Source organism: Chiloscyllium plagiosum, unplaced genomic scaffold (genome assembly GCF_037043375.1).
Source record: "Chiloscyllium plagiosum isolate Xiang-an unplaced genomic scaffold, Cpla_swu_hap1 HiC_scaffold_6, whole genome shotgun sequence".
Taxonomy (NCBI): Eukaryota; Metazoa; Chordata; class Chondrichthyes; order Orectolobiformes; family Hemiscylliidae; genus Chiloscyllium; species Chiloscyllium plagiosum.
Window position 1 is genome coordinate 117,047,692 of NW_028270144.1, and position 26,203 is coordinate 117,073,894.

At 41.8% G+C, this 26,203-nt stretch overlaps 1 protein-coding gene across 2 annotated transcripts in view; it reads right to left on the reverse strand.

Moving 5' to 3' along the window:
• Positions 1–3,591: 3,591 nt before the first annotated feature.
• The window catches only part of LOC122550917 (P2Y purinoceptor 8-like), a 47,371-nt gene continuing 24,759 nt past the window's right edge, over positions 3,592–26,203 (reverse strand). The window contains exons 2-3 of one of the 2 annotated variants that reach the window (XM_043692363.2): positions 23,289–23,344; positions 3,592–5,354 (exon numbers count right to left, since the gene is read on the reverse strand). In XM_043692363.2, coding sequence (XP_043548298.1) covers positions 4,324–5,310 — 987 coding nt within the window. In that variant the 5' untranslated portion in view covers positions 5,311–5,354; positions 23,289–23,344 and the 3' untranslated portion in view covers positions 3,592–4,323. The remainder of the gene's footprint in view (positions 5,355–23,288; positions 23,345–26,203) is intronic. The other variant, XM_043692361.2, reaches the window with a different exon arrangement.

Sequence of the window (26,203 nt, forward strand, 5' to 3'; positions counted from 1 at the left end):
CAATTGAGTGAACAGCCTCAATCCATTCAATGCAGGGCTCTCCTCCTCTAAAGATAGCTGGAATTTCTATCTGGTCTGGATTGCAATGAAAGTTGGAAAACAGTCACTCTGGCTATTCCTTACTAACTTGGAGAGTTTTGAAAATAGGTCATAGTGCTGGTTCCAAGTTGTTTTCTATTATATTTAATACCACTCTTGGATTCCCATGAAGATTCTCGGTTCTGCTATAATGCGTGTTTTTTCAATGTTAATTGGCTATAACTCAACTGAAGAATTTAGATCATTATTTGTAGAACACGAACTTTCCTTACCTGTATTGGCTATAATGTGATTCTCGTCGCTTTGGTTTAAATGGTGCTGCTATTATACAATTTTCTGATAACATGGGACCGCACGGGAAGGGAACCATTGCATTCTATCAGAACAGACTGCACTAAAAGACACAGCAGTAGGCTCCAAAGCAGTTTATTGACATCATTGGCACATGGATACAATTAGCAAATGAGCAGAGTATTTATTATTAACATCACATTGGTCACCATGTGCTAATCTTCAAGTATTTGTTTTATTTGCAAAGTAACACCATCGATAAGTAACCTGACACCTGACTATTTACCTTCCAATAGACACCAAAACCAATCCCTCTCTGTAAACCTCCGCTGACGTTTTCTCCTGCCCTACTTGAACCATTTGCAGAGCAAGAGGTGAAAAGAGCTTTTTTAATGGAGTTTCTTAAGAACATCACAAATAGCAAAGACCGTCTGAAATGAGTCACCGCAGTTTTGTCAGCGATATTGCCATCAATTTGCGCACAGCACTGTCTCACAGTCAGATGGATGGGGTGCTGGGTGAGGAATAAAGCTCCTTCAGGGATTCCAAGACAAATGGTCTACTCTTTATTCAAAGATGTGATCTTTAATGGGCACTTGAATCGGTGATAAATAATGGTCTAGCCATTGAAGTCAACCCTTCCATGAGAAACAAAGATGGGGCCTGATTTCAATGCATGATCTGAAAAACAATCACCTCTAAGAATGGCACACCCACTGCATACTGAAGTCAATCTAGATTATCAAAATCTGTGTCAGTCTAAATACATTTGCCATCATGCTATCACCTGTAATGATGCAGAGGTATAAAATTGGAGATAAATGTGGGAGAAGACCTCCTGATCCCCAGATACATCTCCCTATTTAATGTTTCTCACATTTTAACCCAGCCATTCAGAAGCAGCGATAAAGCCAAGTGTCATGTGTGATAAAATCCATCCTTTTAGTTGGTATCTATTTGTGTGTCTGAGCTGGCAGCCTGTCAAGATTGTTGCATTCAAGAAACAAGACATGTCCATTGACTATTCCATTTAACCTTGTATAAGAACAAGGGCTGGGCTTGTTATGAGGTTTTTAATAGGTCACGCATAAATGTTCAAAGGTCACTGAACAGTCAATTTTTGTGAGTTGGTTGCAAACAATTGAAACAAGAGGGTTACTACAATTGGGGTCCTACATTCAGGCTGCTGATCATTCAGGCACACTGAAGAAGGGGAAGTGGCTCCAAACTGAAAAGATGATGCTACAACATTATCTGGGCATTGAAGGCCTAGGAACATCCCCGAGAGCCATTAGATCTAGCTTTGATTTGAGATTCAAACTCAGAAAATCCATGAGAACCATCCATAGCAGTTGGGTACAGAAGAAATCAGGGGAATTAAGCATTGGGCTAAAGGAAGCCCACAAGCAGTATTTGCTTGGTGCATCTGACTAATATTACAGGCTAGAGAGACCTGCAGCAGTGTCAGCATAGTAAAGCTAGCTGCCTGTGAAATTGTGAATTGTGCCCATGGGTAGACCAGCCTCAAGAGTTAAGTGAATAACAATATTGGGCAATGATTGAAACACCAGGGCGAGAGCAGCTATTGAGGCAGCCCATGGCCGGGCAGCAATTGAGGGAGTGCTGAGGCCACATTTTTGAGAGTGAAGTGCTGGAATCCCTTCTAAATGATTCAGCATTTGAATCAGATTGGTGTCACACCAGCTCCCTAATGTTTAGGGAGGAGTTGCTGAGAAATCTGTGCGACTTGTCTCAACCACATGTATTGTGTGACACAATCCGAGGTGTGTTCCAGCAGGGTCTGTCTGTTAACCATATTTACCTCATGTTAATTCTGGAAGTTAGATTATAAATTCTGGAAATGTTGTAAATTGTTTTGCTATTCTATCTTTGCGTAGAAAAAAGGCTAGAATCTTTAGATGTTAATTGTTTAGTAAATGCAAGGGATTGCAAACTCTTTCTACTTACAAACAAAAAATACAGCTCCCTGGATAGACCATGACACAAACTGCTGCCAGTCCGCATCGGTGGTAGAGGCAGTAAATACTAGAAGTTGTGATGGGATATCTATCAAACTGGCTACTTTGTCCTGGATGGTGTCAAATTTCTTGAATATTGTTGGAGCTGCACTCATCCAGGTAAGTGGACAATATTTCATCACACTCCTGACTTGTGCCTTGTAGTTGATGACCAGGGAGTCAAGGGGAGAGTTATTCATCACAGAATTCCCAAACTTTGACTTGTTTATGTAGCCACAGAATTTATACAGCTGATCCAATTCAAGTTCTTATTAATCCTAACATCCAGGATGTTGATAGTGGGGTATTCAGATATAGAGATTCCATTGAATGTCAAGGGGCAGTGGTCAGATTCTCTTCTGTTGGAAATGGTCATTGCTATGATTCTTGAGCAGTGCGAATATGATTTTAGGCTGAATTTTGTGTGATCTTGCAGCATTTGAACATTGATTGCTTCAGTATTTAAGGAGTCACGTAGCATTGCGCAGTCATCGGAAATATTCCCACATATTAGGGAGCAAAGGTCATTGATGAAGATGGTTGGACCTTGCACACTACCTTATACAGGATGACCTGACCACTGTCTGACCCACTACCACACTCTGACGAACATTACAGTGATGCCAGTTTTTTCTCTCCTATAACCACATGCCCGCAAATTAAGATAAAGTTGCTGAAATAGTGGAGTGCAGTTCAAGCAGATTAATGAAGACAGCAGGACCAATTTATTCCCTCACCACACTGGGGCTGCCCATTGTGATCAGTTATCTGCTGATTGTAGATGCTACCAATTCTTTGCACCACTTTGATAAGACAGCACAGGAACAGGCCATTTGGCCTAACAATACCATGCTAGTACTTCTGCTCCATTTGAGCCAACCTTCCTCATCTAAATTTTCTATTGTAACTATCCATCACTTTTCCTTTCCAATGTTAGCCAGCTTTTATCTTGTGGGTAGAGATTTTAGACCATAAAGCATATTGTAAACAAAGCCATTAAATAAATAAATACATAGGAATGCGAGTTTGCAGGTGAAATAATGTCAATATTTTAGCTTTATTTTAGTGGAACATAAAGCTTTCGGAGTTGAAAAATGTGCAGCAGATCATGGATTTTCTCTCTTCAGCAGGTTTATACAACCAGATGAGATGGGCCAAGAGGTACTTTTTTTCTTCAGAACATAAGAAATAGGAGCAAAAATTGGCCATTCAGCAACCCCCCCCCCCCCCCCCCCACCCCCACCCCCCGCCAAGCCTGCTCTGACATTCAAGTAGATTATGACTGATCTTTTACCTCAATGCCATTTTACCGCTGATATCTTTAACATCTCGGAGGATATCGATCTCTTTCTTGAATGCACTTGATGTCTGAGCCTCCAAGACCCTCTGGAGGATTAGAGAATTTCTAATCTTCACCTGCCTCTGAATAAACTCCTCCTCCATTCAGTCCTAACTGTTTAATCTCTCATTCCCAGAATGTGTCTTTTGATTCTAGACTTTGCATCTGCTGTCAAGTCTTCAAATGATTTCCTGCACTTCAATGAAATCACCTCTCATCTTCTAAATCCTAGAGAATACAGGTCTAGTCTCCTCATTCCTACAACAAGAGATAATCCCAGCATGCAAAGATTAGTCTGATGAACCTTTCCTGCTTTCTCTGTCTCTCTCTCTCTCTCTACATCTGCCAAATATATCCTTCTGCTGGTAAGAAGAGTAAAGCTGGATGGATAACATCTCTTGATATTTGCCTGAGGAACATCTGCCTATGTTTCCACATCACAAGACACACATTCTGTCTGGTTCCATTTACATTTCATAATGCCGTGTATTCAAGCATTGCCCTTTTAGTGTAGCTCAACTGATAGTAGTTGCTCTCCTTCCAGACTCTTGTCGACTGTCTGAGGGGCGCATATGCTTCTGGTCACAGTAGAGTGTGTCTTTGCTGGCTCAAACTGAAGTCCTGAGGAGCATCCATTTACTGACTACCCTGAGCAGCTAGAGGTAGAGCGATGTTACTCGACGTCCTGTCACTATCGTCCACGGGAATGCAAGGCAGAATCTTCTGGACCTTCCGTCTAAACTCCTTCGAGGCGAAGTAGTACAACAAGGGATCGAAGCAGCCATTTAAGCTGTTCAGAGTCAGGGAGAACTTATACAGGATGTAGATGGGTCTCTTCAGGTGGGAGCGGACAAAATGCACAATCATTATTATCTGAGTGGGGAGGTAGCAGATGGCGAAAGCAAGCATCACCACGATCGTTAGATACACAATCTGCTTCCTCGACTCTCTAATCTGAGCCACCGGTGCCTTCAGCAGGGTCCTTATAATCCTGGAGTAGCAAAACGTCATGACAACAAAGGGAACAAGGAAAAATAGAAATATCTGTGCCGAGTAGTACAGGTAAAAATAATAAACAGCGGGAAACATATCGCGGGGAATAATATCGAAGCAGGTGATGATTTTCAGATCGGGCACATCATAGGTCAGCTCGTTGTACATCAAGGGCAAGTGGACCATGAGGACAAACAGCCAGCTCAATAAGCAGAGCAGGATGGCAGTTTTAACCGTGCGAAGGTGAGAGGTGTGTAAGGGGTGCACAATGCCGAGGTAACGCTCCACACTTATCCACATGACCGTCAGGATGGAGCAGTGCGAGTTGCCGTAGAAGAGAACAGTCACTAGCCGGCAGAGTGGCCCCCCCGCCTGCCAGTTGTTCCGGTTCCAATGGTAGATGATCTGAAAGGGCAACGTCAAGCTGTACAGGAGATCAGTGATGGCCAGATTGATGGAAAAGATCATGGTGGGAGTCTTGGGCCACATGCGGCAGCAGAGGAGCCAAAGGGCGATGGCGTTCAGGGGAGTGCTGATAAGAAAAATGCCCAGATAGATCATTGGCAAGGTGTAATGCATCACAGTGTTGTTGAGCATCTGTATTGTGGAGTCTTCTATTGAACTGTTCATTGTTCAGCAGGACCTCTGAAAGGTGAGGGGTAAGACCCCGAATCCTGTAACAGCAAATAGAGAAAGAAAAAATTATTCATTTTTGGCGTAATATTTACAAGCGATGGTACATGACTGGGTTCTGAAGAAGTGTCACTCAGCCCGAATTATTAGCTATGATTTCTCTCCACAGATGCTACCAGACCTGCTGAGCTTTTCCAGCAATTTCTGTTTTGGTAAAAGAAAGGTTCCTGTGGATGAGGGATTACAGTCACATTCGGAATTACTGTCAAGGTTACCAGGTTTCTTAAAGCAGTTGAAAATCGTGAAGGGTTAAGGTGAAGGAAACCAACAGACATTGTTGGCAGCAACTGAATGATTTGGAGGAAAATTTGGCAACGGAATCAAAGGTTTATAATAAGAAAGCTTTCATTATGCAAAAAGTGGTTAGCACCTGAAAAGCAAGCCTGTCAGACAGCAGAAGGTGGTGCTGTATTGGCAATGTCAAGTAACCCAGAATCCTCGACTAAATGTTCTGGGGGGGGGTTGCAGGTTTGAATCCCACCATGACAGACTAACGAAACTTGAATTAATTATAAACAATCTTGAATTAAAAGGTGGCCTAACAGTAGCCATTGTTAATTATCATAAAAACTCATCTGTTATGCTAATGTCCTTTAAACGAAAGAACTATACTGTACTTTTCTATTCTGTTGTAAATTTGATTCTGGATCCACAGCAATGTGGTTGACTCTTAACTGCCCTATAAAATGGCTCAGTTCAATAGCAATTAGGGACAGGCAATTAATGCTGGCTTTACCAGTGACACCCAGATCCCAGGAGCAAATAGTAAAAATAGAAATTAAAATGGAAGATTGTGGGAAGTTTATGGGTAGTTGATGGGTAAAGCCCTTGCAATTTTAACTGCTTTCCTCTCAGTTTCCATGAAGATAGGGGGCAATGTGAATATTTAGAATAATTTCAGACTTTCCAGACAAAATAATGGCGGCAAATATATTCAAATTGCATTGTGATAGACAATGTGGTATTATTGAAAAGTTAAAAGGCTGGCTTTCAACAGGACAAATATTTTTCTGGGACTTTTGATCTTTTCAATGGCTCAACAGAATGAATTATTTTACCAATGGTTTGATAAATTAACAACATTATGAGTAAACCGCATTGAAAAAAATATGTTGGAGCAAATTACTGCAGATGCTGGAATCTGTACAGAAAACAAAAAATGCTGGAAATTGCAGTGATTCAGGCAGCTTCCACACAGAGAGAGCAAGCTAAGTCTAGATGACTCTTCATCAGAGCTGACGTGAAATTTGGAAGGGGCAGGATTTATTCTATAGTATGAGGATTGGAGAGCTGGGGAGAAAAGGATGTTGATAGCACTGATTAAGTTATTGGAATATGAGAGTGGCAGAACAATAATGTGTCTAACTCCTAGACCGGAAAGAACAGCCAGTGGAATGGGGGGAGGGGAGACAGGCCATGATGACAGTGAATACAATGAAAGAAAGGTATGAAATGGAAGTGAGTTCCCAATCTTAGTATTGAGTCCAGAAGCTTGTAAAGCACCTAGCCTGAAGAATTGATAACATCCCTACAGTATAGAAGCAGGGCATTTGGTCCATTGAGTCCACACCAACCCTCTGAAGAGCATCCCACCCATCACCTTGCATTTCCAAAGGCAGATCCACCTTAGCCTGCTATTTCTTGGGCACTATGGGGAATTTAATATGACCAATTCAACAAACCTAGGTATCTTTTGACCATGGAAGGCAACCAGACAGACACGGGGAGATTGTACCAACATCACACAGACAGGCACCTAAGACCAGAACCGAACTCTGGTCCCTGGCACTGTAAGGCAACAGTGCTAGCCACTGAGCCATTGTGCCACTCCTTGAGTCTCATCAAACATCTGTACAGGTTGATTCAGAATATCTATGACTGTAATTAGCTTAGCACTTCTAATTAAAACGAACCCCAAAATGTTACACAAATATTAATAAAATTGTCTTAGTTACATTTCCTCATGAAATTTATAACATCTTTCAACACAAAAGCTTAACTATGTTGTTCCTCCAGTTTGCGTTGTGATTTGCTGGGTGTACTATCGTGCCAAAGTTCACACTCCACATTTATTAACATTAGCTCTGCATAAAGGTGTGTTTTATCAATGAATTGCTGTATGAAAATACACAGGTTTGAAAAATTACATTAAACTATCAGTAATTATTTGTAACAGTGACGTTAGCAACAAGTGCAGCTCACCACTGGATATTGTTTCAAACATTTATACAAAAAACTATGCTTGCTGACAAGAACGGAAATCTTCCTTTGATGCTATATCCAGCCATCAGCCATCAGGTACCAGTCGTCAGCTGAATACTATACGATCTTGTTGCTGGTGCATGTGAAGCAAGAATCTGACATGGACAGGTTTGAAAAGAATAGAATGTGACAGAGTAACTCAGTAGGTTGGCATCATGTGTGGGAAGAGAAAGAGAATTTGCCCCTTAAGTCTTCCAAAGAAATGTTGTATTTGACTCAAAACATTGTTCCTGCAGTTCCCTCCATAGATGCTTCCAGGGTTGCTGACTTTTTCCAACACTTTCTGTTTTTGTTTCACCCAGACTAAATTGCTTTTGTTTTACAGTTCTCTCCAACAACTCTCTTTGATTTCCATATTTTCACTACTCTTTGAGTATAGTGTTTCTTATAAATTTCCTGTTCAGTTTCTAAGTGACTATTTTAAATTAGTGGCCTCCAGCTATGCTCTTTCTCAGATGAAGCAAAATTCTACAGTTTTCCAGAGACTTCTCATCAGCTATCCCTATATTTCAAGAGAAAAAGAGACCAGTCTGTTAATCCTTTCCATGTAAAGTCAGGTGTTAAATTGAGGTATGATAATTACTATAAATTTCTTATTGAGCAGTTACAACTGTAACCACAATTCTAACACTAGCTCTGCCCTGTTTGAGGAGATTAACACCTTGAAAGGTTGATTCATTTTTTGATAACATTCAAGCAAGATTGCGGGCAGATGCTGAAAATATTGATGTGTAGTACAGTGTCAAGAGGTAGATCATTGCTTGTGCAGCTTTTGCATTGATCTTTCAAACCATTCAAATTATCATTACCCACAGTGCATAGCAGTGTGGCCAAAAGTTATTCTCATCAATTTAATGTATAGGCCATCCAGACTTAGCCACATGTTCAAATAAACATCTCTAGACTCATGTGCAAGCAACATTTTGAGGCTCCCTTATGATCCTTCCACACAATGAGTCTTAGAAACCATGAAGGCATGTATTATGTGAGGAATTGAAAAGTAGGAAACTTACAGTAAACCTATATCAGACCACACTGAAAGTATTGCATGTAAATCTTGGCATCTATCACAAAATTGGATGTATAGGCCCTAGGGAGGGTGCAGAAAAGATTTATCATGATTACAGCAGAAACACCTGACTTTACATATCAGGCAAGGATTAACAGACTGGTCTCTTTTCCTCTTGAAATATAGGGATGTCTGAAGAAAAGCTTCTAAAAAGTCTGTAGAATTTTGATAGAGTGGACAGAATTTTGCTTCATCTGAGAAAGAGCACAGCTGGAGGCCACCAATTTAAAATAGTCACTTAGAAACTGAACAGGAAATTTATGAGAAACACTATACTCAAAGAGTAGTGAAAATATGGAAATCAAAGAGAGTTGTTGGAGAGAACTGTAAAACAAAAGCAAAATACTCTGGGTGAAACAAAAACAGGAAGTGTTGGAAAAAGTTAACGTGTCTGGAAGCATCTATGGAGGGAACTGCAGGAACAATGTTTTGAGTCAAATACAACATTTCTTTGGAAGACTTAAGGGATAAATTCTCTTTCTCTTCCCATGCATGCTGCTAGACCTGCTGAGTTACTCTGACACGTTCTATTCTCACTGGAGTGAACTGTATTGAAAGGAAAACTAGCTAAATATTTGAGGGAGAAGGAAATAGATGGTTAAGTTAATAGACAAATGTGAAAAGGGCAGAAATATAGCAATAGAGTCTTACAGTCATACAGCATGGAAACAGACCCTTCAGTCCAACCAGTCCATTTCAACCATGTTCCCAAAGTAAACTAGTCCCACCTGCTTGTGCTCGGCCCATTATTCCTCCAAACCTTCCCCTACTCATGGACTTCTCCAAATTTCTTTGAAACATTGTAACAATACCTGCACCCACCTGTTTCCCTGGCAATTCATTACACACATTCTGCGTAAAAGAGGTGCCCCTCAAGTCCTTTTTAAATCTTTCTCCTCTCACCTTAAAAATATGCCCCCTTGTTTTGAACTCCGCCAACCTCAGAAAAAGGCCTTGTCCTTCACTTTACCTATGCCCCTCATTAAGTTTATAACCTTCATTAAGGCCACCCTTACATTTCTGTGAAAAGAAAACCTATCTTTCCAGTCTACTTTTATATCTCAAACCCTCCATTCCCAGCAACATGCTGGTAAATCTTCTCTGAACCCTCTCCAGTTTAATAATATCCTTCCTATAACAGGACAACCAGAACTGGACACAGTTCTCCAGAAGAGATCTCACCAACAAGCTGTGCAACCTCAAGATGATGTCCCATCTCCTGTACTCAAAGGTTTGAGCAATGACGACAAGTGTGCTAATCGCTTGCTTAGCCACTGTCTAGCTGTGATGCAAATTTAAAAGAATTATGTACCTGAACTCCTAGGTCTCTCTGTTCTACAACACTACCAAAGTTTGCAAATAAATTGTTTTCCATTTGATTTCATCAAAATGAGCTTTGACGTTAGAGACATAGTTCTGTATTCTTCACACCTTCGAACATGTACAGTCATGTTCGACAATTTATCAAACACGACAAAATTAATTTAAAAATCACACAACACCAGGTTATAGTCCAACAGGTTTAATTGGAAGCACACTAGCTTTTGGAGCGACGCTCCTTCCTTTAACTTTGTACACCCCAGTCCAACATCTGCATCTCCGAATCATGACAAAATTAATCTTACTGTGAAATTTGAACAAAAAGTTTCCACTTTCTTGTGTTATAAAAGTTCATTATATTATTTCAGAGTTTGGGTTCTAAAGTATAGGAAAGTAGACTTTCGTTTTCAGTTCTTTGAACATCAGCTTTGTTTGTAATTAGGTCTGAAAATAATCTTGAACAGTGAACTCAAACAGCATTTCCCAGATGTCACATGATTTCAGCTGAATGACTAGCAAGTAAGTGTGTCACAAAATGAGTGAGTATGAGATAGTGAGATGAAATGAATGAGTGAGTGTGAGGATGGGAATGTCATTGGATGAATAAAAGTTATGATTGAAAGCCAGTCTCAGGGTCATAAAAAACCATCTAGTGCAATAATCCCCTTTTGGCAAGGAAATCTGCCATTCTTATCTGGTCTGTCCTACATGTGACTCCAAATGCACATGAATATGGTTGACTTTTATCCACCTTCTGAAATGACTGGAGAGCCAATCAGTTCATGGGCAATTATGGATAGGCAACAAATACTGACTTTGCAGGGATGCCCACATCCCATGAAAGGAGAAAGAGAAAAAAAACAGGAGACTCAGGTAGAGCATAAATATCATCAGGGCTTTTTGGGCTGAATGGCCTATTGCTTTGCCATTGTATTAGATTAGATTCTCTACAGTGTGGAAACAAGCCCTGCTGCCCAACAAGTCCACACCGCCCCTCTGAAGAGAGACCCACCATAACCCATTCCCTATATTTTCCCCTGACTAACACTGTGGGCCATTTAGCATGGCCAATTCACCTGATCTGCATATCTTTGGATTGTGGAAGGAAACCCGCACAGATACAGGGAGAATGTACAAACTCCACACAGACAGGCGGGAATCAAACCCAGGACCCTGGTGCTGTGAGGCAGCAGTGTTAACCACTGAGCCACCGTGCCACCCACCATGTAATCCTTTGAAACCAGCACCAGCAAGACAAATTAACTGACCAAGTATCTTGTTTGTGTTCATAGGAATGACATGCAGTGACTGTTTAAAATAACTAATTTGATTGTGAATCCAATCAGGACATCCTGGGTATGTGAAGCCACCTAGTTTACCGACATGGTCAGGCTGGCCTTGGACTGCACTCATAACTCAACCATCCAGGCTAATGGAGTGGGGAGCATATATTCACATCCACCGTGGCTGCATTCAAATTTGATCAAGAAATCTGGAATTGATAGCTAATCTTAGTAATGTCTTTTTTTTGTAAAGCGTAGGCTTTGGTTTAAAAAACCCATGTGGTTCAACAATGCCCTTTGGGGAAGGAAATTTGCAGTCCTTACCTAGCCTGGCCGACAGATGACTCCAAACCCACAGCAGTGCCATTTACCCATCAATACCTTCCAAAATGGCTTAGCAGCTCTACCAAACTGCTCAGGGTCTGGGCGGCATGGTGTCTCTCGGTTGTTAGCACTGCTGTCTCACAGCACCAGGGACCTGGGATCGATACCAGCCTCGGGCAACTGTCTTGTGTGGGGTTTGCATGTTCTCCCTGTATCTCAGTGGGTTTCCTCTGGGTGTTCCAGTTTCCTCCCACAATCCAAAGATGTGCAGATTAGGTGGATTGGCCAGGATAAATTGCCCATAGTGTTCAGGGAAAGTCAGGGGTAAATGTAGGGAATGCGTCTGGGTGGGTTAGTCTTCGGAGAGAGGGTGTGGACTTGTTGGGCGGAGGGGTTGGTTCCCACACTTTAGGGGTTCTATGATTTTATTTTATGCATCACACAGGCTGCAGTTCAAGGTGGGCTAAATGGTCTCTGCTATTGTAAATCTTCTATGATCCTATAGTCACTTAAGAGAGAGAGCTAACCTCTCATACCTGATCTTCAACACACTCTGTCAGCCTGTCTTGCTTTTCTGAAATGGAAAACTGTTTGAAGCATCTTTGAGTTTCACTTGTATCCCAAAACCTAGCAACCTGAGCTATAAAACTCACAAGAAATGAAACCAAGTTGCAAAGTCCTGATGGAAAGCCAGGTGCATGTATTATGATGAGTAGGCATTAGACCACAATAAGAAAAATGTGAAGAATGTGTGTAGTGTGTCAAAGTTTGCAGATGATACGAAGATAAGTGGCAGAGCAAAGTGTGCAGGGGACTGTGAAACTTTGCAGAGGAGTACAGATACTTTAAATGTGTGGGCAGAGGTCTGGCAGATGGAATGCAATGTTAATAAATGTGAAGTCATCCATTTAGGTAGGAGTAACAGTAAAAAGGACTATTACTTGAATGTAAAAAGTTGCAGCAAGAGGGACCTGGGTGTCCATGTGCATGATTCACAGAAGGTTGGTCTGCAGGTACAGCAGGTAATTAGGAAGTCAAATGGAATTTTGTCCTTCACTGCTAAAGGGATTGAGTTTAGAAGCAGGGAGGTCATGTTACAGCTGTATAGGATGCTGGTGAGGCATGGGGTACTGTATGGGGTTTTGGTCTTCTTACTTGAGAAAGGATATACTGGCACTGGCGGGGGTGCAGAGAAGGTTCACTAGGTTGATTCTGAAGTTGAGGGGGTTGGCTAATGAGGAGAGACTGAGTAGACTGGGATTACATTCATTGGAATTTAGAAGAATGAGGGGGGATCTTATAGAAACATATAAAATTATGAAGGGAATAGACAAGATAGAAGTAGCGAGGATGTTTCCACTGGCAGGTGAAATTAGGACAAGAGGGCATAGCCTCAAAATTAGGGGGAGCAGATTTAGGACTGAATTGAGAAGGAGCTTCTTCATCCAGATTGTTGAGAATCTATGGAATTCCCTGTCCAGTGAAGTAGTGGATGCTACTTCAGTCAATGTTTTTAAAACTGAGATAGATAATTTTTGAATAATAAAGGAATTAAGGGTAATGGTGAGCAGGCGGGAAAGATGGAGCTGAGTCCACGAAAAGATCAGCCACGATCTTATTGAATGGCGGAGCAGGCTCGAGGGTGCAGAGGGCCTACTCCTGCTCCTAGTTCTTATGTTCTTCTGTAACGCGTTGGTTTAGGTTTTCCGATATGACTGCAGTTTATACCAAAATTATTCGAAAGAAGTTTTGCATTGACTCACATATTGTTTGTACCCAGTTTTATGAGTTCAATTCAAGATCGTCGAACAGCAGAAGTGCAAATGTGGACATTGATTCAGAGCATACTCAAATCGGGATAGTGTGCCATTGAAAGCAAACCCAGTCATGACTGCAGGGTGTAAATTGCTGATCTTGAAGCATGAAAATTAATGACTTTTCATTTCACTCATGGGACTTAGGCATTAATAGCTGGGCCAGCATTTATTGCCTGTCTCTAGTTGCCCTTGAGATGGTGGGGGTGAGCTGCTTTCTTGAATGGCTGCAATCCACCTGCTGTAGGTAAACCCACAATACCCTTAGGGAGGGAATTCCAGGTTTTTGACCCAGTGATAGTGAAGGAATGATGATGTATTTCCAAGTCAGGGCAGTGAGTGGCTTTGAAGGAATTTGCAGGGGGTGGTTTTCCCACATATCTGCTGCCCTTTCTCTTCGAGGTAGAAGTGGTTGTGGGTTTGAAAGGTACACCGATGCTCATTAGATTTCCTTGATTATTATTAAAATCTCAGAAGTGAGGCAATTTCTCTTCAAAGGAATCTAATGGATGATGCCTCAACATATCCACAAGAGCGAAGAGGCAAGTTGAAGATACCTGAGCATTACAGTGTCATAGAGAATTTTGATTGGATTTATCTTATAATGCAATAAACCATAAACATTCATGACTGACAGGCATGAAGAGAAATTCCAAAGAAAACAAAATAAAGAAATGCAGATGCTAGAAATCTTAAAAAAAAAAAGAAATTTCTGGAGAAGCTCAGCCAGTCTCATGGCACTGGTGGAGAGAAAATAGAGTTAAAATTTCAATTCCAGTGACCCTTCTACAGAACTGCTGTTCTGAACCAAAGCAGAAATTGCTGGAAGAGCTCATTAGGTCTGGCAGCATCTGTGGAGAGAAATCAGAGTTAATTTGAAGGGGTCACCCCACCTGAAAGCTTATCTCTGATTTCTCTCCACAGACGTTGCCAGACCTGCTGAGTTTCTCCTGCACTTTCTAGTTTTGTTAATTCCAAGAGAAAACTGTTGTCTCCCTCACCTTCGTATTTAGGTTCTGATTCTTTTGAAAGTCAACAACCTTCCTGGGCTCACAGAATGGCAGGTTCGATCATATGATCGTATTTCCAGAAGCTTCTGTGTTAGATAGAGATTCCAACTTAAACTGATACAATTGGCTATGAGATGAGTCGAGAGTGCTTATGTCTGAAATGTCGATTCTCCTGCTCCTTGGATGCTGCCTGACCTGCTGTGCTTTTCCAGCACCACACTCTCGACTCTGACCTCCAGCATCTGCAGTCCTCACTTTCTCCTGAGATGAGCCGTCTGCCTCTAGTTGGATCAAGACAAAGGAAACCTCAAAGTTCATCATGTAAACTGGATAGCAATGCTTTTACTTCTGCACTAAACAAGGAAAACTCTGAAGGGGCAGATAAAGCAACACTGGTAGCTCAATGACCTTTCAATCATCCCATGGAGAAGGGCTATCAGCAACTTAAGTTTGTCTCATCATACAAATCCAAGCTGGTTGAATAGCTTAAATATACAGTTCCAGGATCCTAGGTCAGGTGTTGTTTGACATCTAGAGGGAGAACAGGACTCCAAGCTGGGATAGCAACTTGCCTCAGGTTGTCCATCACTATTTCATGTTGCTCAATGGAAAGAAGTATATAGTTCATCTGCAAGATGGGAAGCCACTGCTCCCAGCTCACTCTGGGAACTATTAATGGATACTAACCTTTGGGAAGTTGTAGCTCGCTTGAATTGGTTTTAATACCTCTAAATTTACCAAAAAAATTCAATTTATGATCTATCTCCTCACCAGCCCTATTTTCCTCAATAACCTGTGTACTTGTGTGTGTATATGGAGTAGCAAAGCATGTGTTTTGATTATTTTATTAATAAACTGCATACTTGATATCATCTTAAAGGATTTCTCTGTTGTGATAAATCCAGCAAGGTTCATGGGGAATCACTAATCCATCTCCCTGTGGAGCTTGCTGAGTAGGACACTGATGCTTTGAGTTTGATTTATTGCTGTTACATGTACCGAGATACAGTGAAAAGTGTTGCTTTGAGTTCCCTCGGTAACAGGCAATGGCCAGCCCCCAGCCAGAACTCATCACCTGAGCCCTTTATAAAGCAGATTCACACCTTGGCAGTCAGGTTAAGGCGATGGCTGAGGAATTGATTAGAATTAGCCACAGATTAATTCAAATCTTGAAGAGTAGTGCTACATTCCTAACAGGGGCACTTGTGGCATAGTGATAGCGTCCTTACCCCTGGGTTCAAGTCCCACCTGCTCCAGAAGTGTGGTTAACATCTCTGAATAGGTTAATTAAGAAGATAGAGTTTTTTAAATAAAACTAAACAGACTCAGGGGTGTGTCTCCCGAACTATCTGTCCTGGGCTGGGAGTGGCCTCTGTATGCTATGATATTTTGGTGTTTAAGAATAAATGGTGTTTCTTTCCAGAAAGGCTTCGTGAATTATTACAGCTGTTTTAGTTCAGAATTCAAAAACCAAGGTGTATGGAACACCTTTTCATCTCCCTCAGTGAGTGAAAGGAATAAAAAGGAAAAAAAACAGCAAATCAAACAAAAGGCTTAAGAAGGGAAAAGAAATCATGATTTAAATTCACCCCCATTCTCCCTATATCTGCAATACTATTAATATTGATATAACTATTCCCAGTTTAACGGTGAATTTATGCATGAACATCACATCCATTTAATTATTTTTATTTGTTCGTGGGATGTGAGTGTTGCTGGTACGGGCAGCACTTATTGATCATCCCTAATAGCTCTTGAGAAGGGTGGTTGATCCTCGACTTCTGGGATCCTAGGACTATATACGTAAAACATTCAACAGATGGTGAGTCACCTGGTACAGGTGTGGTCTCACCAATGTCCTTGTATTCCAAATTCCCCTCCAGACATGAGATCATGTCTTCAACCTTGGCAACAGGTAAACAACACAGCCTTCAGAATTTTTCATCATAGTTATGCAGAACTGTGCGTCAGTCCCCATTAATCAGATCATTGCTGCCATTTCCTCTCCAAACTTCTCGCTTGAATGACATCCTGTACCACGGTGCAACTGTGAGTTTGCTCTTCCAGCCTTGAAACCTTGTAACTGTTGGATTTGGGCAGAGGCCAAACCTCCTCAAACACTGGGGACCCCTTACCTGCCTGACTCACTAATACACTCTCCTCACAATCGTGATCTGTACCTCACCAAAGGGATGTGACTTGTCTCCTGGATCCCAGCATTTCTGATAATTCCTTCGCTCCCGAGTTCCCACAATGTCTACACCTCAAACTCCAGCTCAGCACATTTGCAGCCAACGTGCTTGTCAGTGATCACAGAACTCTCTTCAAACACCCAGATGCTGCAGTGGTGGCTCTGCTAACTTGACACATATTAAATTTATCAGACAACGACTTTGATCACCTCAACATGTAGTTTTAGTATTTTGACTAACTGCTCGATTAATTTTTGAAATAACTAGACCTGTTTTTGTAAATTGCTATATCATAAGTAGATATGAAAGGCAAAAATTCAGCCTTTGTATTCTTGTGAGTTCTGTTCTATGAAAATACTGTCCATTTCTGATGACTGTTATTATAGCCACTCTATGCATTAACGGATACTGTTTACTTTTATTAACCTGTTAAAGCCAAGCCCAGGTTATAACTGCTGATTTAGCTTCCTGTTCAAAGTAATGAATATCTCTTCAGGAAATCACTTGCAGATTGAGCTGACAGCCTGTCAGTATTCAGCGATGAGTAATGCTGAATGGTCTGGATTTGAGCCAAAGAAGATAAGTTATGGGCTGAGTCTTACTTATTATTTTGATTTGATTTATTACCTTCTCATGTACTGTGGTACAGTGAAAAGTGTTGTCTTATTGTTTTACAGGCAAATTGTACAATACAAGTGCATCAGGGTAACAGGACACAGCACAGCATACAACGTTACAGCTGCTGAGAAGGGGCAGAGAGAGACCAACATTAACATTAAAGAGGTCTATTCAAATGTCTGATAACAGCGGGGAAGAAGCTGTTCTTGATTCTGTTCGTACATGTATACTAACTTTGTTTTGGGTTAATTTTGTCAAGCTTTGAGATTTCTCTACATATTCTCCCAAACTTTACAACTCATGTTGCTTCTCATGTCTGACGCTAGCCCAACGCTCCCGCTACTTAAAGAACTCGCCACTGATTGGGTATCCCAGGATACACTGGCATCTCTGGTGCCCACAACACATTTAAAAAGCAATTGCACACCCAGGTGAGTATTGTAATCCCTAGTGGCCCTGCTCAGGCCTGTACTTATCATTTCAACAAGTTGGATGATGGAAGATTGGTGTCCTGCTCTCTGGGCAAGGAACTGGAGGTCCAGGTGAACAAGTTGGAGCTGGGGAGCAATGTCTTCTTCCCCCAGGACCACCAGAGGGATGCATGATACCAGACCATGCAGCCTGGTCCGTGTTCACCAGTAACCAAGCAGTTGGTCAGTACCATCTTCACTGCCCAGAGAAACACATAACCTGCTTAATGAGCTTCTCTGCACTCCATCCACCTTCAACATTCAACCAGCAGCACACAGTGGCAGCAGTTGCATACCATCTATACGATGTACTACAGCAACATGTCAAAGCCTCTTGGAAACCACCTTCCAAACTAGTGCCTCAATGTGCAGACTGGTTACCACACTGCAGGAAGAATGTGGAGGCATTGATGAGGGTGCAAAAGAGGTTACCAAAATATTGCCTGGATTGGACTGCATCTGCCATAAGGATTGTTTTCACTAGAGCACTGGAAGTTGAGGGGCAACCCGAGGGAAGTTAAGAAATATATAAAGTTAAAAGAGAAAAAGTATAACATAGCAAAGATAAGTGGGAAAACGGAGGACTGGGAAGCTTTTAAAGAACAACAGAGGATTACTAAGAAGGAAATACGCAGAGAAAAAAATGAGGTACAAAGGTAAACTGGCCAAAAATATAAAGGAGGATAGTAAAAGCTTTTTTTGGTATGTGAAAGGCAAAAAAATGGTTAAGACTAAAATTGGGCCCTTGAAGACAGAAACAGGGGAATATATTACGGGGAACAAAGAAATGGCAGAAGAATTGAATTGGTACTTCAGATCTGTGTTCACTGGGGAAGACACAAGCAATCTCCCTGAGGTAACAGTGGCTGAAGGACCTGAACTGAAGGGAATTTATATTTGCCAGGAATTGGTATTAGAGAGACTGTTAGTTCTGAAGGTTGATATGTCCCTGGGGCCTGATGGTCTATATCCCAGGGTACTGAAGGAGGTGGCTCGAGAAATCATGGATGCGTTGGTGATTATTTTCCAGAGTTCAATAGATTCGGGATCAGTTCCTGCAGATTGGAGGGTGACTAATGTTGTACCACATTTTAAGAAAGGTGGGAGAGAGAAAGCAGGAAATTATAGACCAGTTAGTCTGACCTCCGTGGTGGGAAAGATGCTGGAGTCTATTATAAAGGATGAAATTACGACACATCTGGGTAGTAGTAACAGGATAGGTCAGAGTCAGCATGGATTTATGAAGGGGAAATCATGCTTGACTAATCTTCTGGAATTTTTTGAGGATATAACTCTGAAGATGGACGAGAGAGATCCAGTAGATGTAGTGTACCTGGACTTTCAGAAAGCTTTTGATAAAGTCCCACATAGGAGGTTAGTGAGCAAACTTAGGGCGCATGGTATTGGGGGCAAAGTACTAACTTGGATTGAAAATTGGTTGGCTGACAGGAAGCAGAATAGTGATAAACGGCTCCATTTCGGAATGGCAGGCAATGACCAGTGGGCTACTGCAGGGATCAGTGCTGGGACCACAGCTTTTTACAATATATATTAATGATATAGAAGATGGTATTAATAATAACATTAGCAAATTTGCTGATGATACTAAGCCGGGTGGCAGGGTGAAATGTGAGGAGGATGTTAGGAGATTACAGGGTGACCTGGACAGGTTAGGTGAGTGGTCAGATGCATGGCAGATGCAGTTTAATGTGGATAAATGTATGCTTATCCACTTTGGTGACAAGAACAGGAAGGCAGATTACTATCTAAATGGAATCAATTTAGGTAAAGGGACAGTACAAAGAGATCTGGGTGTTCTTGTACACCAGTCAATGAAGGTAAGCATGCAGGTACAACAGGTAGTGAAGAAGGCTAATAGCATGCTGGCCTTCATAACAAGAGGGATTGAGTATAGAAGCAAAGAAGTTTTTCTGCAGCTGTACAGGGCACTGGTGAGACCACACCTGGAGTATTGTGTGCAGTTCTGGTCTCCAAATTTGAGGAAAGACATTCTGGCTATTGAGGGAGTGCAGCGTAGGTTCACGAGGTCAATTCCTGGAATGGCAGGATTACCTTACACTGAAAGACTGGAGCAACTGGACTTGTATACCCTTGAATTTAGAAGACTGAGAGGGGATCTGATTGAGACATATAAGATTATTAAAAGATTGGACACTCTGGCAGCAGGAAACATGTTTCCGCTGATGGGTGAGTGCCGAACCAGAAGACACAGTTTAAAAATACGGGGTAGACCATTTAGGACAGAGCTCAGGAGAAACTTCTTCACCCAGAGAGTGGTGGCTGTGTGGAATGCTCTGCCCCAGAGGGCAGTGGAGGCCCAGTCTCTGGATTCATTTAAGAAAGAGTTGGATAGAGCTCTCAAGGATAGTGGAATCAAGGGTTATGGAGATAAGGCAGGAACAGGATACTGATTAAGGATGATCAGCCATGATCATATTGAATGGCGGTGCAGGCTCGAAAGGCAGAATGGCCTACCCCTCCACCTATTGTCTATTGTTAAAAGTATATAACATTATGAGAGGCATGGATAGTTAGAGTCTTTATCCTGGGGCAAAGATGTCAATTACTGAGAGGCATAGATTACATTAGATTCCCTACAGTGTGGAAATAGGCCCTTCGGCCGAACCAGTTCACACTGACCCTCCAAAAAGTAACCCACGCAGACCCATTTCCCTCTGATTAATGCCCCTAACACTATGGGCAACTTAGCATGGACAAGGAAACCAGAGTACCCGGAGGAAACCCACGCAGAATGTGCGAACTCCACACAGACAGTTATCCGAGGAAGGAATCAAACCTGGGAGCCTGGTACTGTGAAGCAGCAGTGCTAACCACTGAGCTGTCCTGCTGCCCACTAAAGTCAGGTTTAAAGTGAGAGAGGGAAAGTTTAAAGATGTGTGAGGCACATTTTTACACAAGGGTGGTCGGTGCCTGGATTGTGCTGCCAGGGGAAGTGGTAGAAGCAAATAGGTTAGCAAAATGTGAGAGGCATTTAAACAGACATATGAACAGGCAGGGATGAGAGGAATACAGGCCAAGTGTACACAGATGGAATTTGTTTAGAATCCTATCATGGTTAGCACAGACATGGTGGGCTGAAGGGCCTATTCCTGTGCTGTATGGTTCTCTGTTTCAGGCAGCTTATCATCATCTTATCAAGGGCAATTAGCCAACGACACCTGTGTCTGATGAAGGAACACTTAAAACAAAATAAATCAATGCTCATTAGATACTTACTTAATCCCATTCAACCAGCAGAATGCAGATTCTTTGAAGTTTATTAAATCTGCATTTTTTTTCTCCAAATGCTAGCACTTTATTAACAACCACCCACTACAGCTCCAAGCATCAGAAACATGAGCATCATTTTTTTATCTCTCCACCCTGGAGGCTCCCTGCCTCCATTCCTGATGAAGGGCTTTTGCCCGAACCGTCGATTTTCCTGCTCCTCGGATGCTGCCTGACCTGCTGTGCTTTTCCAGCACCACTCTGATCTGAACTCTGGTTTCCAGCATCTGCAGTCCTCACTTTTTCCTAACATGAGCATTACATCATGTTTCAGAATAAGCGGCATTTTCCCAGGTTAACTCATTCTTTCCCAACCTTCCTAATACAAAACAGGTTTCGAAACTCCACCATTGCATTGCCTAATCAATACTTTACATTTGTGTCCTACCTGTTTTAGCCTTGGTGATTTACCACACATTGGCTTTTGATAGACCTAGGTTTGGACAGTTAGCTCAGTTGGCTGGATGGCTGATTTGTAATGCAGAGTAATATGAACAATGTATGTTAATTCCCTCACAAACTGAGATCAGCGTGAAGGATTCTCCATACAGTGTACATTTCTGTTCACCCCTCTATAGGAAGGATATTGCTAAATTGGAAAGGGTGCAGCAAAGTGTTGCTGAGACTGGATGATATGAGCTGTAAAAAACGCTGGGACGTTTTTCACTAGAGCGAAGGAGGTTGAGAGGTGACCTTATAGAGGTTGATAAAGTCATGAGGGGCATAGCTAATGTGAATAGCAAACGTCTTTTTGCTGGGTTAGGGAAGTTTAAAACTAGAGGGCATATTTTAAGATGAGGGGAGGGAGATTTAAAAGGGACCTGAGGAACAACATTTTTACACAGAGGGTGTTTCGTGTGTGGATTGTGCTGCCAGAGGAAATAGTAGATGCAGGTACAGTTACAGCATTTAAAAGATATTTGGACGAGTACATAAATAGGCAAGATTTAGAGGTGTATGGGTCAAACGAAGGCAAATGGGACGAGTATAGTTTGGGAAATGTGACCGACCATGGATGAGTTGGAATGAAGGGTGTGTTTCTGTGCTGTACGACCTTATGATTTGCCCCTTACATGAGGTGCGTTGACCCTCAGGTTAAACCACCACACTCCCTGATGAGAGAGCAGCTCGAGTCTAGTAGGTCTACAGGGCACCTAGATTTCTCATAAATTATGTTTCCTACTCTTCAATAACTTGTAAAGCTCTGCTACTTATGGAATCTTGCTGGACACAAACTGGCAGCCACATTTCCTACATTACAAAAGTCACTGCAACTCAAAGGGGCGTAATTGATTGAAAACCACATTAGCACATCTTCAAAGGGTGAAAGATAATTTGTCAGAGCAAATGTTAGTTTTTATTTACAAAACAAAATATTTCACAAATGAATCACCAAGAATTGAGTCGAAACTGCCACACCACAGTCAGCAACTGCTCTGACTTGGAGAAACTTGGAAAAATAAGCTTGCTCTCCTTCAAGCAGAGAATATTTTCAGGAGATTTAATAAAGATGACCAGAATTATGAGTTGGTGGAATAAATGAGAAAGAACAATTTTCACAGGCAGGTTGATTAGGACCAGAGGACATAGATATAAGGTAATTGGCAAATGAACCAGAAAGAATTAGGGAGTTGATGGCCGAGTGGTATTAGCAATAGGATATTAATCCGGAGACCCAGGTAATGTTCAGGTTTGAATTTGAGTTTAATAACGTATCTAGAATTAAGGGTCTAATGATGACTACGAAACTGTTGTCAGGGGAAAAACCCATCTCGTTCACTATTGGCCATCCTTACATAGTCTGGTGACTATGTAACTTCAGTCCCACTGCAATGTGGTTGACTCTTAACTGCCTAGGAGAAAATGAGGACTGCAGATGCTAGAGATCAGAGTCGAGAGTGTGGTGCTGGAAAAGCACAGCAGGTGAGGCAGCATCCGAGGAGCAGGAAAATCGACGCTTCGGGCATAAGCCATATTCTGTGTTTTTCCAGCACTACACTCTCAACTCTGACTCTTAACTGCCCTCTGGGCAATTAGAGAATGCTGGCCTTGCCAGTGATGCCCACATCCTGTGAATGAAAAACGTTATTCAGGTATATTTTTAGCTTGGAATCCAGATCTTGCAAATGACCACTACAGGTCAGCCACTCTTGAATTGGAAACACTTGACAACAGGAAACCATGGCACAGTGCTAGTCTTGTGGCAAATTGAAAACCCGATTCATCTTTAAAATGTCTGCTCACCTTCTATAAGTGTGGCTCTGACCACAGAGAGGGACAAGCTAGAGGTACCACAGAATCTGAGAACAAAGCAAAGAACAACTTTGGTTATAGCAGAGCAGAGGCTTGGCTGAACTGATAACTGGTTTTCCTGGAATTGCTTTTATTTGAATGAAAAATCTGATCCTCATAGTCAGAACTTTTTAAGCATCACAGCTTGGGGGAGTACAGAGATCCAAATCTCCTTGCATCCTTTACTCCCTCCAAGGATAAAAGATTTAATGATAAACAATCATTGTTGGGATGTCATATGGTGGCTGTATGGGATGTTGGTGAGGCCAAGTCTGGGGAACTGTATATAGTTCTAGTCACCCTGTTGTACCATTAAACTGGAGAGGGTTCAGAAAAGATTGACCAGGATGTTATCAGGTTTGGAGGGTTTGAGTTATAAGGAGAGGCTGGATAGGCTGGGGCTTTTTTTACAGGATTGTAGGACATTGAGGGGTGACCTTCTAGAGGTGAATAAAATCAGCAAAGTTCTTTTCCCTAAGATGGGGGAAGCACAAAATCAGAAGGCATAATTTCAAGGTGAGAAAAGAAAATTTAAAATGAACTCAAGGGACAATCTTTTCACACAGAGGGTGTTTTATATGTGGAATAAACTGTCAGGGGAAGTGGTAGATGCAGGTACAATTACAACGTTTCAAAGACATTTGGACAGGTACGTGGATAGGAAAGGTTTAGAAGGATTGGGCCAAACACAGGGAAATGGGACTAGATTAGATTGGGAAATTTGATCTGTTTTCATGCTGTATGACTCTATGACTCTAAGTCAGAGTCAGTCAGGGCATTGCTCAGTTCATCAGTTCATAATGTGAGGGTGTTTGATGCAACATGTGGTGGTGACTACCCTTTTTGGTGCAGTCACAGTAACTGTGACTGTACCTGACTGAAGTCTACTGGGTTACTGAAAATAAAACACACAACAGGCAGACAGAAAATATCAGAGGTTCACTCTAGCTGCTTTCTACTGTCCTTCCTGGGTCTGAGAATGGCTCTGGGATCACAGTCTGCACTGTCTCATTACGTAGTTTGGTAAAACAGAGCCTGTTATCCTGAGATGAGAGCAGATTAACAGAAAAAGAGTGACAAGTGCCTGCAACCAGGAATAGACCGTGAGTGTAGTGTAGACAGATTTAACCGTGGCTTACAAAAGAAAATTGGATATTGATCCAAAAAAGAAAAATATAAATTGTAGGGTGATAGAAAAGAAGTCGGGGAAGTGGCATTAACTGAATTGTTTTTACAGAGAGCCATCATAGAGGCAATGGTCCAAATAGCCTCTATCTATACTGCAAGCATTCTGTGGTTCTGATGTTACACTACGGGTACTGGGACAAATAAAATCGATGGATGGAGTCGGGGGAGCAGTTCATTCAGGAAGCTGAACATCACCACCGAAAACTGTAAAACATTCCTCAAGCTAGACCATGGGACACATACTCGGGAAACACAAAAGAATTGCAGGAAAAAACATCAAAGTCTGTCACAGGAAAAATACCTTGGAAAATCCCTGTCTATCCTCTAAAAACAAGCAATCTACACCATCATGTCATCTTGCCTGGACAGAATAAATTCCACACAGCATTTATGAGATAAGAAAATATTTTAATAGTCTTCCCATTTCATGCAAAAATTTGCACACCAGAGCTCAATTGTATGATCTGCTCACGCTGTAATTTCAATATCATTTACATTGAAGTATCTCTATCTCAGCAGTATCTCTATCTCCGGTTCTCTAAGTACATGTTCATGGTTCTGATGAACTGCTGCCAACATCCCAATATTGTGGTCAGACTCATACCAATCACAAAATAAGCTTGTTACTTAACAATCATTCAATCTTCCTTTCAAATCCGTACACTCAATATTTCTGCCCATGTCGCTTTTTCACAATTAGTGTGATTATAACTCCATGCCGCTCTGGACATTCACTTTTTGTCCATCATAATCTTCAAATTCTCTGCTCCACTCTCTTTTTTTAAGAGGTTGTTCTCCGAACATGGGCAACAATGGAAAGACTTCATTCACTCACCAAACGCCATGTGGTGGTGGTCAGCTCTCTGAACTGCTCCCCCATCCCCCATGCCTCCCTCTCTATTCACTTCCTCCCCATTCCCCCCCACTCTCCGCCTCCCCCCACCCACCCTCAATCATGCTCCCACAGTAGAGCTGGTTGGGACAACTCTTTAACATTTTGGGTTATGTCCTGACTTGGAGGGGACCATTATTGTTCTTGTCCTTTTAAACTTTTAAAAACCCAGGCTCATTAATATCACAGGGAATTTTCTGGTCTCATCATTTTGGTCAATCTCTAGACTATGGACTCTGGTTCCTCACCTTGACTTCTCTATCGGGAAATATTTAAAGAAAAAGGTCTGTGAGAAAAAGCTTAATAATCAAGAAACTAGCCATAACAAATGCATATCTTTTTATTGCATAACAAGAGAGGAATCTAAAGAAAGTGAACTGAATTTCATCTCCATATTTGGAACTAACAGAGTCATAGAGATGTACAGCATGCAAACAGACCCTTCAGTCCAACCCGTCCAAGCCCACCAGATATCCCAACCCAATCTAGTCCCACCTGCCAGCACCCAGCCCATATCCCTCCAAACCCTTCCTGTTCGTATACCCATCCAAATGCCTCTTAAATGTAGCAATTATACTAGCTTCCACCACTTCCTCTGGCAGCTCATACATTGTACTCTTTTTCATTCAGATCTCTTGTGAGCCTTTTGTTTGATATCGACTTCTTTTTAGCAAGAAGAAATGATCAGATGTAATTATGTAATTTTCTATAACAGCAAGTAACAAGCAATGGTGCAGATTCATAGAGACGGATCATGGCTAACCAACTTCCTCAACCCACGTCTTTA